This window comes from Hippoglossus hippoglossus, chromosome 15, assembly GCF_009819705.1.
Source record: "Hippoglossus hippoglossus isolate fHipHip1 chromosome 15, fHipHip1.pri, whole genome shotgun sequence".
Taxonomy (NCBI): Eukaryota; Metazoa; Chordata; class Actinopteri; order Pleuronectiformes; family Pleuronectidae; genus Hippoglossus; species Hippoglossus hippoglossus.
The window spans coordinates 7902236-7922290 of record NC_047165.1 but is presented as its reverse complement, the minus strand read 5'-3'; the positions used below and the strand labels follow the sequence as shown (position 1 = coordinate 7922290).

Genomic DNA, 20055 nt, shown 5'->3' with positions numbered 1-20055 from the left:
CTTTTGTCCGTTGGTTGTCCACAGGGAAAACAAAATGTCCCCCTCCTGCCATTCAGAGATCATCAATCCACCATGCATTGATCATCAATCCTTACTTACATGGATTGATGGAAAAAACAATACACTGGAGGCTCTATTGGCATTAGTGTGACGCTAAGAACCTGTAATTATGCAGATGTTTTCTTTAAAGACGTCCAGCAGACATCTGTAATGATTTTTCTCTTCTAAAAAACAATGATGACTTTGATTCTGTTGTGTGTTCATCTCCACACTGAGCATGTTTATAGGGTTTTACTCAGCAGGAACTCCTCTGCTGAACGTCTGACATAATAGATGGGGATGATATTTACAGAGACAATGACTGACGTGTACAGAGCTGGAGGGGCAACAGACATCCAGCACAATCACATTTCTCAAACACATCTCTTCAATATGAAGACATAGCGATGCAGTAGAAGGGCCTCAGGGGAAAACAAATTATATTTCACTATAATAAGGCACATTTCAGTATCTTAACAGGAGACATTCAAAGGAATATTGGTGGTATTTGAGTAAAAAACAATGTGTTACTCCTCCGCTTCTTAAATGCCACATGTTGAATCTTTATTTGAGACTGTGATTTAAATTAGTTTGTGTGGTTTTTCATGTTTTTCCTTTCACCCCCTCACAGATGAACGCTGCATTTGTTTCCACTCTCTCTGTCCGGCTCAGAAAGAGGAGCACTCTCTCTCTCTCTCTCTCTCTCTCTCTCTCTCTCTCTCTCTCTCTCTCTCTCTCTCTCTCTCTCTCTCTCTGTCTCTCTCTCTCACACACACACACACATCAGTTCTCCATCTTCTGGGAACGCCGTCCTGACATTAATCGCCCATTTAGGCAGTTAAATGTAATTTTGTGCCGTTTCAAACAAAGTTATCTCGAGCTGTAATGGTGGCTAATGGTGCTGTGTGCTGAGTCACAGGGATAAGTTATCATTCAATCATTCCGTGACTCAACAGTCACAGAGCAAACAATCCACAAAACACCACTTGTCATCAACATTATATATATATAACTTGATAAACTCTAACCCAAACCCTGGTGTTAGAGCTCTGTGGAAACACAAATGTTTAAATGAAGCCAGAACCAGGTTTTATTATCTGTCTGAATTCAAATAATTAGTTAATGTTAAAATACTTTATTGGTAGTTTCAGTATCTATTGTTTTACAGACAATTCTCACCACATGTTACAGGAAAAGGCTTGATTCAAATTTTGATCTGAAAGCACTTTACCTTACACTTTCTACACTTTCTACACTTTCTACACTCAGGATAAATATGTTTTTTCCTTTCATCACTTTCCTGTTGTTGCTTTGCTCTGGGACTAGACACAGTTCCTGTAAAAGTAATTTGATAAGATTACACTTATTAAATAAGGCAGTGTTGGATGCACCATCGTGGGCGTGGAAGTGTTCTGTCTGCCTCCTCTTGAACTTTAAGTAACTCCCTTCCTCTGCTTCCCCTGGCAGCTGGATTGACTGGAGCGATCAGGCGGCCTGTGGACATTGCAGTGTCAGCAGAAGTGAGGCGAGAGCAAGACTCCTTACTACATTTACCACTCGCACTAGATACAGGCCAATAGTGGGACCATTGCACATCTCTATCTTACAACACAAATTCCCTCTGTCAAATGGAGACAAAGATGAATACAGATATTACACATGTGGACACTTTCTGTAGAGACATGTGAGAAAAGCCTCTGCGACAGCATCCTGACCATAAAACTGCAAGATGTCGCCTTAAGGGAGAAATCAAAATGCAAAAATCAATATTCGTCCCTTTGTCATGTTTGCTTTGCATGCAGCATTAATTTTCACAATAAGCAACACAGCTCTGAAGGGAGTGCTTGGCACCAGGAACAATATACTGAATAATACAATGCAACAGGACAGATTTTTAAGAGCAGTGCTTGCTTCAAAGCCGAATGTGTCTCCACCAATTAAAACGTGTCATGTTTATTTGCTCTTGGATGATGTGTTTCCAGGAGCTTTCCACTATTTGCGGAGTGGATTAAGTGACAGTGAGGAAGTGAGCTGTCGTCTGATGTCGCAGTTCCACAGATGAGGAAAAATAGCAGAAAAGGAGTCGAAATTGAAGATGCATTTCTCCCTACATCTCATTGTGTTTCTGCATGTTTGATTGAACTGTCGATCCTCAGAGGAATGCCAGTGTCAGTCGTAGCTGTTCACGTTCAGGTGACACCTCCATCCCTCCAACAGCTGTAGGAGTCAGGATTCATGTCCATCTGTTTGGTTCCCGTTTCCGGCAGACAGGGTTTTCCAGCACACTGCTTTAACCATGAACCCGATCGTTCCCTGACCATAGCTTTATGACGATGAACATCCCCTTATCTTGACCTGCAAGTAATTTTAAACCAAACCACGATGTTTCCTTGAACCTTACGAGTCGTTTTTGTACTGTGAATATTTCAACAAACCTTATGAGCATCATTTTGCTGTATTAAGTATTTACCCTGGAAAGTAGACTAAAAGGCTTTTACTTGTTGGTTTGGTCTCGTCTCCTAAAACAGATAGATTAGATTATCTAATTTGTAGGGATCCAAATCGTAAGGACGATAATGAAACTGGTGCTTGACTAAATTTGGAAAAATAGAGTAGATTCCTCTTCTCCCTCTCCTCTCCTCTCCTCTCCTCTCCTCTCCTCTCCTAAAATATATATAAATCCTAATTGATCAGAGCTACTTTCAGTGTGTTGTCGTCCTGCTGAAGAGAATCAGGTTGGTTGTCAATCTTCATTGTGTGTTTAACGTTTCCCTAGTGACACAAATGTCTGCGGAGACATTGGAGTGAGATGGTTGGTGAAACGGAGCCCTCCATCCCACAGCTCTTTTATCAGTCAGGGAGCACCTGTCCGGACCTGACCTGATTACCGAGGAAAGTAGGTCTGAATTCAACCCTCATTGTTGTCAGTGGACCTGAAAGGACACAGCTGAAAACAAGCCCCTCACTCTTATCTGTACAGGCTGGGTACAGTTAAAAGGAAACGCTGTGTGCTCCTCCACGTCTGTCTTTTAGAGATACAGCGTTTGGACAGCTTTGCAAATTGATCAGCAATTTTCTTTCAGGTCCTCACAGAGTTGTTTCTGGCTAAGGGCAGGACCGCAGGTGGTAGAAATGATAGAAATACTAAATATATGCACATGTAGTAGTATTTTGAATAATCTCTCAACCGATGCTTGAATATGTAGCGGATGGGTTTCTCTGTCGTGTTCGGTTCTACACCAGTATCAGTATTTCACAGACTTTCATGGGCCCAATGACGTCCAAAGGAAAAGATGACGGCGACTGCATTCAGAAGATTTTAACTTTAATTTTGTATAATATCTGATTATACCAAAGCTAATGTAAAAAGCTAGGCCGCTGCAAACTGTCGATTCACTTCTAGGTTTAACTTTTCCAACTTTATCTGAGCTAATGAGACAGTTTGAACAATAACTAAAATAGTCATGATATGTTTAATCACATTGACTGATCTGAGTTGGATTAATTTTTGGAGTGATGATCCACTTTTACCTCATTGGCACAGAAGATGCCAAAGTTTTCATTTCATCAAATGCAGAAGCTGCAAAGAACAAAACAAAGCAGCGTGTCAGGACACTCATTTCACCAAATATATTGATCTTGAAATCTAAATGCAGTCTTTTCTCTGTAAGGTCTTGAATTTTCCATTTTCATTTGATTGGCATATTATCTATAGATTACTGCAGTAAAACAAGAGCTGCTGTCGTTGGCAAACTGGGGTAATGATAACCTCACTTGCAATTTATTGATTGCTGATAAACACACCGCTGGATTCTGATGTTCCAATTCCAGTGAGGAAGAAGTTGCCTCCATTTGATTCACTGGAGGGTTGTTTTCATGGAGGGAGCAGCATTCATCTTATGCGATGATTTATTTCATGTGAAGAGGTTGCTTGATTTGTACGGAGCATCTCCCTTTGTGAGCCTGGGATGGGAACCCCCTGTAGAGCTGTCTGTCAGGCCCTACCTGGCCTCTGCATACAGGATATCGATCACAGACGTTCGATCCCAAGCATGATGGATGTGAGAAGACACCTCAGTGCAGAGGCTTGCAGGGTGGCTTCAGTCTGGGTAGCTGACATGTCTGGGTTACAGCTGTGATGGAGATTCCTCATCAGACATCCATGAACATAGAAAAAGTCTGAGCTGATGTTTTCTATTACTTTTGTTCGTAGAATTAATATGGAAAGATCAAATCTCCGATGAATCCCTGATAGGAAATGTCCATTCAGCACAATCAATGCTCTTTGGAATATTTTTGTGATCCTTTGAAAGGATTGGAATAAAATCAGGTTCAGATAAACATGACTCTTGGACGACCCCCGCTTCCTCCCACAGTTCATGCAGCTTAAGTTACTTGGAGCCTCCAAATTGCTGGTAGGTGTAAATGGTTGTTTGTTTGGCCTGTGGTAATGCTGGTCGCAGCTTTTTTTCTGAAACTGTGAAAGTGACCTGCAGTAATTAAAGGGATAGTTCACAGAAAAATTTAAGTCAGTTCAATCAAACATGCACAAACACAATGAGATGTAGTCACTTATGTTGATGAGTCCTTGTAGCCGCTGCCACAGAGCGCCAGTGCATGAAAATTGTATAATATTGAACATATCATGTGTTCAAACCCCAACAAAGCAGACCAGGCACTTCCTTGAGCCCGTGACAACACACATGCTTAGAGTGAAGCGGAGGAGATGAACGGTTTTCCACCTGTCCAGGGTGAACCCAGCCCGGATTTCCAAGGATGAGATTTTCTTATATTTAATATCTGTACACCTGGTTATTTACATTTTCACTCTTTCTACTCTTCGTCAAATCTTTCGACATTACAAGAAGGAAAATCCCCCGTAGTTCTAGGCTGACCATGCAAGCAGTAGGAGCACAGTTAGTTTTCTGTGCATCCCTTCATGTCTGTGTTTGGATTATCTAATTCACACTAATGGCAAATGTCCAGCTAAGATCCCCGCCTGATCCCATGACTTTGTCTGGTCCTTGCCACAAGGACAGGACTCAAATCATAACAGATCATGGAAACTGTACACGTTCTTAATGTTTGTCTCTGTTACCTCCAGTAAAGAAAAGCTAGAGGCATGATCATTAAATGCATACATCTTATAGCTTAGAATTTTTTTTTTAGGGTTAGCCTAACCCTAACCCTAACCCTAGGGTTAGCCTTAGAGTAACCCTTACCCAACCCTAACCCTTTTTTTTGTATTATATTTTATATCAAATTAATATTCTACTCAGCATTGAGGTATCCCTCACTCTTTTAGATTCATAGCATTGTTATCAGTACACCTTGTAGTAGTGTAAATATATACAGAAGTGTTTTTAAGCAGTTTTACCAAGGTTTTAATTACAAGCAGCTCATTAGAGCTTTTCTAGGTAATTAAAGAGGACATGTAACTGTAACCCTCTTAATATGGATTGGTAATCAAGGATCCCCATAGTGAGTGATGGCCTCACAGATAACCTACTGTACTGGAGATAGCTTAGTGGCTCCTTACTGTGATGACCTATGCCCCCCCACCTTCGCCTGCAGGTATAAGAGAACACTGTGCAGCTGCTCAGTAGCTGAATGTCATATATAGTTTGTCAGAATATGGGGTCTTGTGTTTCTAAAGGTAACAGACGGACTAGAGGGGAGTTTTTAAGGCTAAATATAAAATATGGCTTCGTAGAGTGTTGCATGTAATCTAATCAAGAGCAGAGAGGAACCGAGCAGAAAGAATGATGCCACGTTTGACTGTGCATCTGTCTCTTTCTGTCTGTTTATCTTTCAGTCGGTCAGATTACTATCTGTGTCTTTCTCTCGCCCTCTCTTTATTGATGCTGTGTTATCAGGAACGTAGCTGGAGATTTGACGACGATACGGTGGCTCATTTAGTCATGGCACAGTGAGGGGAGACTACACTACAGAAACACCTCTGTGTAATGAAATGTAACTGAACAACAACCTAAACTGCATCATCCAATACGTGAATTAGACTGCATTACTTTCTGCTTGGTGTACATAATAAACTGACTTTACTTCTGAGTAACATCTCTTTGTTGTGACAGGAAATTATCCTCAAAGTGTTTTTTTTTTATTATAATGAAAATGTTGGTAATTTTATTTTGTTGCCATACACAGATGTAAATGATTTTAAATTCTCTATGACTCTGCTGTTTCCCAGTGTAAAACATGACTGGCTGATGGAGCTGCCTTCAGGCACAATCAATAATAGTCGGCGGGACCACACCCTGAAACACACACACACACTCACACACACACACACTCACACACATACACACGGGTACATGCTGTACATCCGCTTAAAGCATCCGCAAAACATGTGCACACGTGTGCTTAAGTTCTCTCACGCTCTCCGTCATACGAAACGAGAGTGAGGAGGACATATCTAGCTGCAGATTAATGTGTGAAGCAGAGTGTAATCCTCCTCCGCTCTCAGTCTGAAGACTTGGTGTCGTAGATGAGGAAAGGTGGAGTGAAGAGAGGATGACAGAGAGGAGGAAGATGATGGTGCTGACTGCAGGACATATGTCATTGGAGCTGAAGCTGGTTAATCTGTCAGCTTTGACTGGGCTAGAGCATGAGGGGTTAGGAAACCTTCACCGAGTTGATGGTTTTAATGACTTTGTTACAATATGATGATTTAATTTGTGCATATTCTACATGTAAAGGAGTTCTTATACCTTTATCAAAATGTATTTTTACTTTTCCCTCTCCCTCCTCTGGCCTCTTTATATGAGAACGCAAATGTTCGAGTCAGATGCTGGGGACATTTTCTAGGACTTCTCCTGCCAGCGCCAATAAAATAAATAATACTGTAATGTCAAGAAAATGCCGGAGTGAGCCCATGTGAGAATTCAGCAGGAAAATAGACGGTGAGCATGTTGGCACTTCATGAAAATTAAGTGCTGAACACGAAGATGTAATTTTTGAAACACAAAAGAAACAAAAACAAGTGATTTCTGCAGCTGTATTTAGACGTCATGTCCTGATACCCAGACACCACCCTTCACCTGGATGTTCTGGACATTTACCTGTTGTTGTGAACCCGTCTGACCCACTGCACTCTTCATACGTGAAAGGCAAAGTCACGTCTGAAAACAGCCTTACTGTCATTGAACCCACATTCTGAATTCATTCAGGGGTTTGAACTCATGTATCTGCCAGAAATGCTGAAGGGCAACTGGTGCAGAACAATGTCTCTGTACGGAAACAGCAGCAAAGCCAGGTTGCCTGGAGGATGGTGGACGACAAGACACTGACAGGAAAGTAATTAAGCGAGCGATTCTTACCTCATTGAATTTAACCAATTCACTCACTCAATTTAGAAAAAAATAAAGTGGGCTAAAGCAAAGTGACTGTCTGGGGTTTTAATTCTAAATAAAAAACTGAAAACATCCCCTTTAAGGTGCAGCAGCCGTCACAGCTCTATTTTCCTTCACTAATAAGATTTACTGTTTGCCACCAAACCAACTTACGATCATTTAAACAGTTATCACATGGAAAAAGTCACATGAACACAGTTGTTCTTTGGAAAAGAAACGAACGTCAGTGGATTTAACTTGTTTTAGTGAGAGCTTAGTGGATAATGCTCTCCACTATTAAACCTCCCATTCAGTGGCTTTACAAAGTGGGTGTAACGTTCTGCCATCTTTACTACAGCATGTCTGTAATTTGATTGGATTTAGAAAATGCTGTGCCAGGGATTTGATAGACAATGTATTCTTGTGTTGGTAAAGGGACCAGTTGATGTAATTTAAAGTGAAACTGGTTTCACTCGGATGGACATGACTGAGATTATTGGTGAACTGCATGTTCAGTTGCTTTGTGAGTTATATCCGCTAATATTACACGTTATAACATCTGCATGTACCTTTGGCCTCTTGTAGGGGGGGGGGGGGGTAAATCTAATACCAATATAGTTTTTGTCCTTTTTCCACATTATGCAAGCAACTATTTTGGTGAGAATCACCTACATTTTGTCATTAAATGGACATTTCACATTTGAGAAATAAAATATCTAGTGTCCCCTGGTTACGTCTGCCAAGCAGGTTTTTTTTTATTCTGAATAATGTATTCAAAACAGATCTCAACCAGATGGATGCTCATAAGGAGAGATGGAAAGTAGAAACATTTTTGTGATTCCTCCAAGAGAAAAAGGAAATGCACATCCACGAAGTTATATAAGCTTCTAATAAAAGTGAGGTGGACATCATGCACAGTCGTTTTCAGGCTACACTGTGATATGTCACTTTACCAAGGAGGTTATGTTTTCACCCCTGGATCCGAGGGCAGATCAAAAAAAATACTCCACTTTCTTTTTCATTGGGAGATAGAGCATTTGTTGATTTCTCAAAGAATAATTCATAAATCTTGATGAAAAAATCAGGCATGTTTAGAGGAGTGATGCTTATGAATATGTGAAATTTGGTGCTGCTTAAGCAGAGTTGTAGTCTCCACTGAGTGCCATTCTAGTTGTCATTGTCGAAATAGGTCAGTGCAATGTGTGCTTAGGCTGAAAGTGTAACATGTCTTTGCCACTTTGTGTGTGTGAATGTGTGTGAATGTGTGTGTGTGTGCGATTGTCAAGATGCCCTAACAACACACATGTGAACACGTTTGATGCAGGCAGCTCAGTGTTCACCAGAAAAATTATTTCCTGCTTTATTTTAAAACATTTTCAAGTCAAACAGATGCACTTTTGTTTCTGTTGCGTTCATTGCAACAACATATTTCTCGGAAATTCTGTAGATGCCGATCTGAGTTTCTCTGTCGGGGGCCAGGATGTAATTGACATTAAACAGCACGGTGGTGATGGTGTACAGCTCGACAGGAGCAGGACGGACGGAGGGTTAACGGCAATATCACCCCCAGAATAAAGAACCTGTTGTTTCATGGGGAATCACAACAAACCCGGCCTGTCCGAGCCTCGGCCTGCTCCTCATTTCTCTTTTCATTTGTTCTTTCATCCTCTCCATGTCTTCTGGGTTCGTCTGTTCCACTGATGTCACATTGTAGTCGTTGCACCCCTCCCCTTCTCCCACTGTCATTTTCTTCCCTCGCTCTGATTTCTCACCCATCCCAATAACCTCACCCCTCCATCTGATCTCTCCCTCTGTGTCACCCAGGGCTTTTTGTTCCCATTTTATCCCCCCCCCCCTCGCTTTCTCTCCCCTGATTCACTGGCTGTCCTCCTGCCTCATTAGCTGGATGTTTCATTGGTGGAGAGCTGTTGCTTGTTGAGGCTCGGAAGGTGTGATCACGTGTCCAAGTCTCTCTGTGGTTGTGGAGTCGTCACACAGGCCTTCAGATGGTTATTGGTTGGATTATGTTTGGATATTAGCAAATTTGTGTGAGTGTGTGTGTGTCTCCTCTTCTGCTTCACCCCTCCAACCTTTGCCCGTCTCTCTCTCTCTCTCTCTCTCTCTCTCTCTCTCTCTCTCTCTCTCTCTCTCTCTCACACACACCTCGATCAACCCAGCCAGGCTGTCAGTCAGTGAGCCAGTCAGTCAGTGCTGGGTGGAGTTCTGTTCTGTTCCAGTTTCCAGTAAACTGATCCTGCTGGCAGAGGCTAGTGGGGAGATTTCCTTTTCTGGAAGGACCTGATGCATCGTGTTAATGATCCTCTCTCTCTCTCTCTCTCTCTCTCTCTCTCTCTCTCTCTCTCTCTCTCTCTCTCTCTCTCACTCACCCTCTCTCCTTTCCCTCTCTGAGTGGAGAGTCTCATTTCATATCACAGCGTCTGTGCAGGGAGCCACAGCAGAAATAATCCAGCAGAGTAGAGAGACTGTGTGGATCACACACCCTTTTTTGTCTCATTGCTTCTTTCATTAACACCAGAAACACCATTTCACCCTTTTCCTTCATTTTCTCTTCTTTCTCTCCAATCCACCCATTTTTTTCTTTCTTTTTCTAACTGTCTCTTCCTCCTATTTTTTTGTGCGTCTCCATCTCTTTTTCTTTTCCAGGTGAGGATCCAGCCGGGAATCATCTCCCTCAGTCTGTCTGTCTGTCTCTCTCTCTCTGTCTTTTATTTCCTCCTTCATCATCCACACACCAACATCCTCCTCCTCCTCCTCTTCCTCTTCCTCGTCGTGCTCCTCCGCCTCTCTCTCTCTCCACTCTCCTCCTGCCTCCACACCCTGACTCTGAGCGCACCGGAGAGAGTCGCCAATTGCGCGCGGCAAAGGCGGCAAGTGGGAGTGGACCTCAGCTGAGCGCGCCTGCAAGTGTGTGCGTGTGTTTGTGAATGTAAAGAGGAGGAGGAGGTGGAAGAAGAAGAAGAAGAAGAAGAAGGAGAAGAAGGAGAGCGCATCCAGCTCAGTCCTCCTCGTCTCTCCTCTCTTTACGCGCGCTCCCACTCCGAATGGACCGACCCTCCCTCCGCTGCTCCTAAATGGACATTTCTGTGGCACCGCTTCAGCCGCTGTCGCCCCGCTCCACAGGCTCCTCCATGCTGGATTTATAAGAGAAGTGAGGAGAGGAGTGGAACAGGGGGAGATCTCTGAACATGAGTGAGGAAGCTAAGGAGAAAGCAGGCGGTGGGAAAGCAGTCCATCGCAAGAAGAAGGGCAAAAAGGTAAGGGAGAGAGAAAAGCTTTTTCTTTGTCCTGGTGTGCGCTTCCTTTGGCTCAGTTGTTGCTCAGCAAAGGGTTTATTCATGTGCTTGTATTGGGAAGTAAGAGGTTGGTTTTGCTTTACTACATGGAAGCCAATTTATTACCAGTACAAACTGTTCACTTTGTTGTTTTCTTTGGTGGATTCCACTCTCAGGTGTGAAGCTCACGTGTGGCTCTGACAGGAGAGAGAGAAATGTTTGTTTGAGTCTCACCTGGAATGTCACCAGAGCCCGCACTCAGATGCGAGTCTGTCACTCACCGGTGAGAATAATCCTGGCGTCATGACTGGTCGGTCTGGTTGTTTAGCTCTGGGTGATTGGCTGGGGGAGCGGCGGTATGTAAAGTGACTGAGAGAGTATGTATAATGGGAGGCGAGGGGATGTCCTCAGGGGTTAGGGTGGGGGCAGCAGGACGCACGCACCTTATAGGAATCCGTTGGAGGCTACACTCCTCCACAGCTGTGTGTGTGTGTGTGTGTGTGTGCGTGCATGTGTATCTCCCTGTACGTGTGTCTAGACACATGCACTGGATGTTTTAAACCCACCTCTGTCCTGTTGTTTTCCTCAGAGTTTGTTATCAAGGATTTTTAATTGAAGGTGTTTGGAACCACAGGAACGTGTTTTGACTCATGCTGTGTGTTTGTGGGTTCGGCTGCTTGTGCTCACACGTGTACACCTTTAGGTGCATTTTTCAGGTTGTGGTTCACACTTTAAAGGGATAGTTCACCCCAAAGAGAGAATCAGCTCTATCTTCTCACCACTTTGCTGATGGAGGGGCGGGGTGAAGTGTTTGAGTCCAACAAAACTCTTTTGGAGTTTCAGGGGTAAAAAGCCAAATCCAAATACAATTGAAGTAAGTGGCGACAACTTCTTCAAATGTAAAATCACAACAGAAAAAAAACATTGAATGTGGCTCTACTGCTCGTGTCGACATTCATATTCGACTTGAAACAGCATCATTTCGACCACGTTTTAAATGTCCGCTGCTTGAGCCGAATTTGAATGTCTGGGTATACAGACACTCGGATGACGCCACACGAGCAGTATGGCGGCATTTAATGTTTTTTTTCTGTTGTTTTTTACTGTTTGAAGAATCGGTCACAATTCCCTTCAATTGTATCGGATTTGGCTGCAACGCTGTTTATCCCTGAGACTCCAGAAGTGTTTTGTTGACTCAAGCCCTTCACCCCACCCCTCCATCGGCTTAGTCGTAAGTAGATAATGAGTGGATTTTCATTTTTCGGTGAACTATCCCTTTAACACCTTGAGCTGATGTTTGTTTGTGGCATTACGAAAGCACGCCTCTGGCTCGCTCCCGTCCCTCCCATGCCGTGGTGTCAAACCTATGATGGATGCTTTGTGAGGACGAAGGCCACTGATCATACACTAACAGTGTCACTGACAGGTTCAGACACAGAGCAGTATTTTCTAGTCCATTTGAGCTGAGTTGGGGCTGGAGCGACGTTGGAGTTGGCCCCTGAGATCAGGGATTTGTAGGTTGGATGAAAGACCAAAGCAAAGCACAGCTACAGTAGATACACACTGTCTGTTTTACAAGGCTGAGCGGGTCTGTTATTTGGACAGAAATCTATTCTGTGTCTCCCAATAAAGAGTTTAAAGCAGGTGTGATGTGTACAACTCTCAGTGGAAAAGTCAGTCTGGTTCCTCGACAACAGCAAGAGACGAGATGTTCAAACTATTGATTTCAGCAATAAAATATTGACACACTGGAGGGTCAGCAAACTAAATGAAACTTCATATATTACCTCAATAAATTGTTCAGAAATCTTTATCAAATGAAAAATTAAATATTTCATCAAGGGAAATCAAATTAAAGTCTCTTTAATATGGAACCAAAATATATAAAGGTCAGGCCCAAACCACAATGTTGCTGGGGGATGTGATTAAAGAGGCATTGATATCAGCTGATAAGTGACACAAATGAAGTGCAGAAATTTTAATAAATAATACTACATAGTTTTCACCAGAGAGCACTGACATGGTGATTTTTCAACTTTAAATTGTCCCTTTCTGTTTATATGTATATAGGTCACAGTCAAAGGATCCTCATTTAAATTTTTGTAGCCTATTTATGTAAAAAGAAAAACAGGAGATAATTTAATACATTCAAACTCTTGATCGAGATTTGTGTCAGTGTCATTTTGTGTCAATTTAGTTTTTTAACATTAAATATCAGGTTTGGAAAATCCCAGTTATTATAAAGACTCAATTCTCCATCGCCGACTGCATTCCCCGACCGATTAAGATAAAGGAGGTGGGGTTAAATTCACCAATAGGATTATTGCTGAAGTTCTGTGCCGATGTGTTTTCCCCAACAAGCCTCAGCCCGTTATCTCCCTCACACGAGCACCAGGCCGCGGCCCTGAGACTGAAAATAGCGCCGCCAAATAATGCATATTGATGCTTTTTTTCATATGCATGTCGCTTGTTTGTTGTGGTGTGTGTGTGTGTGTGTGTGTGTGTGTGTGTGTGTGTGTGTGTGTGTGTGTGTGTGTACAAATGCGTGTCCATGCTCATATCCGTTTCCTCGTGTGCGCATGTGCGTGCCACATCACTATGCCAGATGTGTTAATGATTGTAGCCATGGCAACTAGTTTCTGTTCTGATCGAAAGATGTCGAGGGGTGAGAGCAGACACAGGAGAGCGAGAGAGTGAGGAGGGGGTGGACTGGTGAACTTTGTGGCCTGAACAGAAATACATTTTTCATGAGGCAGCTGCTGTGAAGGAGGGGGGGGGGGGGAGCTCAAGGATACAATCAAACATCTTTTGACTCAAGGTCCCAGACTTATCTTGATTATGACGGGGGTCGTAAATCTACGCCAAACATGACGTTGTGTTTGCTTTCTTGTGGTTATTTGTGCACATCTGTGTTTGTGTGAGTGAGTGAGTGAGTGAGTGAGTGAGTGAGTGAGTGAGTGAGTGAGTGTGTGTGTGTGTGTGTGTGTGTGTGTGTGTGTGTGTGTGTGTGTGTGTGTGTGTGTGTGTGTGTGTGTGTGTTCATGTATTAAGGGCTTCCGTGTTGGATGTGCGCGTGCATTTGTGAGTTACAGTCAGTTTGTGTTGCACTTTGATGTTTCTCCAAATGCTCTATGGTCTCACAGAGGCTTAATGATAAGAGTTTGGTGTCGTGATAGAGATAATGAGCTTTACATAACACACACACACACACACACACACAGAAACACACACACAAACGCACAAACACACACAGAAGCTGCTGACGGGTCAAGTGAAACCCGAATATTTGTGTGTGGGTTTGTGTGTGTGCACGTATGTCTGAAGAGCACACTTGTCTTTTCAGTGTAGTTTAGTCTCCTAAATTGCTCATGGAACCGTTTCCTCGCACAAAAGACAGAAATGTGCCTGCGAGATAAAGAGACCCCAGAGGACCTACATGGAAGTATCTCCTTTCTAGAATACTAATAACTATAACTGAGCTCAACAACATTTAGCTGCTTCACTACAGAGAGGAAGAAAGGGCTTATGTTATCAGAACAGTAAATGTTTTATTAACCCAGATCTAAAGACTTAATGTTCCCTATATTCCTATATATATATACTGGACTATATTCATATACAATAGATGTTGGAGGTTTCAGACGATAAAAGCATGTGAGCCCAGGAATGAAATTGAAGCTGAGATGATGTAGTGCCAACAATAACAGTTTGTCCACATCCGCGGCTTTTCCAATGAGTCTCCTCGGCAAAGTAAACACATTGTTATATAAAACCACGCTCACCCACCAGTGCAGGTCAGTTTCACCAGATTTATATCTCCCAAAAATAATCTGCCCTCAACTGCAAGACGAGCCACGTGTTTACACATATGATGATTGTGTAAGGTTTGTGTAGGGAGCGATTCTCTGGCCCCGTCCGACAAGCCCGAGCAGAGCTGTTTTTGCTGTTTTTGTCAAACGCGTTGATGAATGGAGACGTTTGAGAAATGTGGTTAAACCGAAATTCTGTCACAAAAAAACAAGTCACTGCAGCTCGTCGTGCGTCTGCGCCGTCAGAATGATCGGCTGCTCGCTCCTCACAGTATATTTCACACTCACAACATGACCACAAGCAACACGTAGAATCCATGTGACATTCGAGCGTGCAAAAAAACAGCTGTTCACCAACTGAACTCTTATTGTACCGTAGATAAATATACAGCACAAAAAAAAGTAGGACATCGACTTGAGCTCATTTTCCACTTTTCACCAGACTGTGTATATGTCTCTTTTGTGTTGTCTTGTTCCAAATGAGACAGCCAAGGCAGTAAGGCAGCGAGGCTCAGGCAGCTCTGCTCTTTGTCTCGGATGGAAAAACCCTGCCAGAGACAGATAGCCCCACGTCTGGAGGACTGGTGAAATAAGCCGTTCTGTGACAGTGCCTTCAAAGAAAAAATGGCACATCACATCCCCCAGATATCAGCAGGGCACTGGTGAAAGTGCTGATGGAAGATGTGAAGTGTGTCTGTGTGTGTGTTTGGAGAGAGAGAGAGCAAACAAAGTGCTGCTTTAGTGTCTCAGATTAGGCTAATGGACTTGGCACAGATCAAACCCTTAAGAGGTTATGCTTGATGGGCTGTTTGGGAGAAAATGTGCGTGCGCTCTCTGGGGAAAATACGGTAAATACAGTAAATTGTCCTATAGAGCTGAAGCAATTAATCGATTAGTGGCTCATTCGAAAGATTATTTGATCATTTATTCATTGTTGAAGTCATCTTCAAGCAGAAATATCAATATTTATCCAGTTTGCTGTGTTTCTCTGCTTTTTATTTCTAAGGAAGAAATGTTTGGGTTGTGGACTAAGCAAGAAAGTAACTCTGAAGATGTGGGCCCTGGAATCTACAGGAAAGTGTTATGATAATAAATCTTTGAAAAATTATTTATGGATTAATTGATGATGGAAAATAATCATCAGTTTCAACCCCACTGCTGAATCAAGAACCTTCATGTCTGTTCATACTGGCCACAGTGCACTGAAGTCTGTTCGGATATTGTCAGTATGAAACACAGAAGAATGTCAAAGGACTGACACTTTTCAAAAACATTTCAAATGTCACATCTTAAGATTCAATCAAGAATCACATTTATCTTCTTTTAGTTGCGAAGTCATGCTTCTCCCTTAACGTACAGTATAAAAACAACTTGATATTGGTATGAGGCAGACATTTTTTTACTTGTGATTTCCCATCACCTCCGTGACATTACTTGTTTCTGCCGATTATCCTTTGTGCAGCATGGAAATGTGATGTCTTATGTAAAGCTCTATACGCACATGCTCTACGCGTGGAGGGGTGAGTGCCTGAACATGTGTGCTCCCTCCAGCTCTATAAATGTATGCATGCATGTGTGTAGGTGGGTGTATTCTGGCACTCTGCGTGGATGTGTGTTTGGGGAGGTAGGCGTCGCAGAGCCCGGGCACAGCTGCACACCCCGGGGAGAGGGCAGAGGGATCAGCCTGTCAGAGCTCCATTACTTCAGATGAACTGCCTCGGTCGGAGAAAGGGATGAGGTGAAAAAGGAAGACGAGGAAGCCGCGGAAGAGGGGGATGTGGATGGGAGAAAAGGAGGTGAAATAGAGAGGGATGAGGAGACCGACAGAAGAGAGAGAAGTGCGAGTGAGGTGTGAGCTGGGGAGTGACGGAGGAGTAGACGGGAAAAGAGGGGGGAGAGGAACGTGTGAAGGAGAAGTGTTTTATTTTTCTCTGTGACTCTCTGTTGATCTCTAACTTTCAGCTTGTAGTGGAGGTTTAAGGGGCCAGGATGATTCATCTGAAGAGCCTGTCGGACGGTCAAAGAGCCGCAGAACCTCTTATCGACACATGTCTCCAAAGTCACAATAAAGGGAGCTCTGTACAACAGTTTCTTTGATTACATCCACACTATTTTAGATTATTACTGGTGCTAGAATGAGATTGTTTTGGTCTTAGAACTTATATTAGTATGTGGTTGGATTTAACTTGAACTTTAACTTGCTAAAACCGACAATCTGAAGTTCACTTCACAAAGTGACTGGGCAGGGGGGTGAGATGTTTGGAAATGAATTGATCCTTCAAGCTTTTGTTTTTCATTCGTAACACAGAAAGTGCCACATCATGAATGTCTTTAAGGTGATGTTTAGATGACTGATGCACAAAGCATGTGGCCTTTTGAAACAGCTATAAATATACCGATCCACCAAAATCTACTGATGCATCGACTTTCCAGACATAACGTGGTCCTGGCATTTTTCTTATGGTTCACTGGTTGACTGGTGGACTGGTTCTCTCTCTGACAGTTTGAAGGTCTAGTTATTTGACTGATTTTCTTATGGCTTCCCTTTATAAATCACAACACGACTCTCTGGAGATACAGTAAACCTGAGGCAGCTGCTGTATGACAAAGACTCATGCATTCATCCACTCGAGCACGCTTCAGTCTGAATACAAGTGCACAGTACACAAACACACACACACACACACACACACACACACACACACACACACACACACACAGACACACACACACACACACTACTGACAGAAATAGAGTGGCCATGGCCAACTAACAAGGTTGTTGAACAAGACCCAATCAACAAAAAAGCCTAACAAGGGCTCGCCACTATTCTCTCACGTCTGTACACGAACCTCTCTCCTTAGCCCCCCCCCTACATCAACAGAGGCAAGCAATTTGAAGAAATGCCTCAGCGAGGTTTTTATGTGCTGTTGGTGAGAATGAATCTGTTCCCGTGAGAGCTCGGCTCAATTTGAAGTGAGTTTCTCTCTCACATGTGTCGGGCTGCTGGTATCAGAACGATTCTGTCCATTAAACACTTGTGAAACTCTTCTGTAGACTCAAAGAAGGCTGGCCCGCAGTTTGACAGTTTAGTACTGTACAGTGGCTGAAAAAGCCTACCCTTCCATATGAACACATTTAAATCCATTAGATCGAGATTTTCATTTGAATCCGCGCCAAACAGCACATACTCATACATATCGGTCTATATGTGTATTTCTGGTGAAAATACCAACAAATGCCTTGATCTGCCCCTTTTTTCTTGTTTAACGCTAAAATGAAATGAGTTCTTTCTTGGCCCGTGTCCCATCCATCCAAGTATTGTGGAAATCCATCCAAGAAACAAATTGACATGGGGACAACATGGCCTCCTTGGTTGAGGTGATTATCTATTTCATATAAATCAAACTGTTCATTCATTTAAGGCCCAGACGAGTTGCCTAGGGACGTCTACATTGTAATAATGTGTTCCTTCATATCCACTCTACTGGTGTTTTCCTCTGCTGGCAGGCGCAGCTGCCTGGAACCAGCCGCCTCCTTCCGTTTCACAGCTTCATCCGGAAGGCTCTTCACATCTCGCTCCGTTATGCTCTTTCCATTCCTCTTCTCCCTCTTGTCCCCACTTCAAGAGTCAGCACAGTGCGAGTCAGTGATGGAAAACAAAAGAGAAAAGGACAGAGTCAAATAAAAACTTCCACTAGCTGTCACATTTAAGAAACCCCCTTTTATCGAATTTTGGGATCCTGCTTTAGCCTCTCCTGGCTCAGCGTCACCATAGCAACTGTAAAATGCAACAGAGCAGGATAACAAAAGGTTTTGTCGTGTTCCAAAAAGACAAAAAGTTTAAACTCACTGTGATGTCTCTCGACTTTGGTGTGTCTGCAATTCCAATAATCTTGTTTTATAATTGATATCAGTGGTTTTACTGAATGTTTGTATAAATGTATGAAATCTGACAGATTAAAGTCACCAGTTCGTTTATGACCATAATACCCACATGAAGTCACAGATGCACTGGCTGTTAATTGTCCTTCACAAACAATTATCACCACAGAAAATGGATGTATGAGTTATTTAGGCCGAGGTCACGATGCAGGGAATATAACATCTCATCTATTGTGTGAGAATTGACAGAGATCACACTATTCCCACACTAATTCCCACAGTAGAGCTGCAGGGAAAATACCTCCAGCCGCATGTTTTAAATTCCTCTTCATCGTGTTTGATGTGCGGACTTATTGTGTTTATTCACAACAAATGCAGACTGTGGTGGGTGAAAACCGTCTTCAGATTTCCGAGCAGCGACTCCACCAGGATCTGAATGGTGCCAGCGACGCAAAATCCAAAGCTGTTTGTAATTGAAAGAATTCACTTAACACAGTTTTAATTAACTAAACGAGGAGGAAAGGCTGTCTGCAACGCTCGCTGTCCCTTTGGTTCTCAGGTGTTGTTTATTTGAGTCAGATGATGTATCAGGAATACATCCACAGCGGAGCCAAACCAGATGGCTCACCCCTGCTTCCTCCATGGGATGAAGAATGGAAGCTTTAGCGAGAGACTAAAATAGGTGAATGAAATGAAAGATGAAGCATGTAATCCCAGGCAGAGGAGATAGCTGCAGTGTCTCTCAAACAGACAGTGTGTCAAGACCCTTGTGCTGGCGCTCAGCTTGAAAATGCACTTAACCGCAGGAACTGGCTTCCTCCGAAATTCAAAATGTCTGCCAGAAAGCAACAGAACTTTGGTTGTGTTTTTAAATATAGAGCAGATCGCCAATTTATCACCATTTATGCTAAACTAGCAGGAAAATTGGGTGAGGGCGACATCCTGGAGACATTAATGCGTTTTGATGGGGACATAATTGTTGCGCGTGTTATGTTTTGTGGGAGCTAGGTGTCGTACATTATATTGCATGGAAGTCGAGGAAAGGTGGTTGGGATGGATGGTCGCTATAGAAAGTTGATAATTTCACTCAGAAGAGGATCCTGAGTCTTGTGTGTGATTAGATTTAGGCAAGAAAAGCACTTTGGTTAAGTTTATGGAAAGATCATGGTTTCAAGTAAATGTTTTTTAGGTAAATCTGTGTCTCAATCTTGAAGTCATGGTTGACTTTTTCAATATCAAACCAAGACTATAAGGTATTTTTCAAACCTAATACAATTACAACACAACCATAACAAAGTTTCACCACTCTACCAAATAAATGAACTGGATGAGATAAGAAAGGTTCCCCTCTCCCCCAAATATTGAGACCTTGTTCTGAGCCTGTTGTAAAACACCTGCACAGCTGTAAAAAGATAATTTCCCTTTGTGGATCACTGAAATATTGGTCAACATTACAGGATTTACAGGGTTTCTAGGTTTTATCCACCGATACCAAGTACTGGTCTGATACCACAACTTACTAATAAACTGTATACGCCTGCGACTGGGATTGCTCCAAGACATAGATCTTGTTTGTGTAGCAAAGGTGAATTACCTCCAAATTGCCAATTCTTTGTTTTTAGCTCCCCCCCCCATGCTGCTAACCCAACTTACAGCAAAATGTACCAGTCTACTGCTTCA

General features: G+C 42.8%; 1 protein-coding gene across 1 annotated transcript in view; it reads left to right on the top strand.

Annotated features, from left to right (window-relative positions):
* Positions 1 to 9823: 9823 nt before the first annotated feature.
* The window catches only part of ank3a (ankyrin 3a), a 118126-nt gene continuing 107894 nt past the window's right edge, over positions 9824 to 20055 (top strand). Inside the window, exon 1 of the mRNA XM_034609260.1 lies at positions 9824 to 10663. Coding sequence (XP_034465151.1) covers positions 10595 to 10663 — 69 coding nt within the window. The 5' untranslated portion in view covers positions 9824 to 10594. The remainder of the gene's footprint in view (positions 10664 to 20055) is intronic.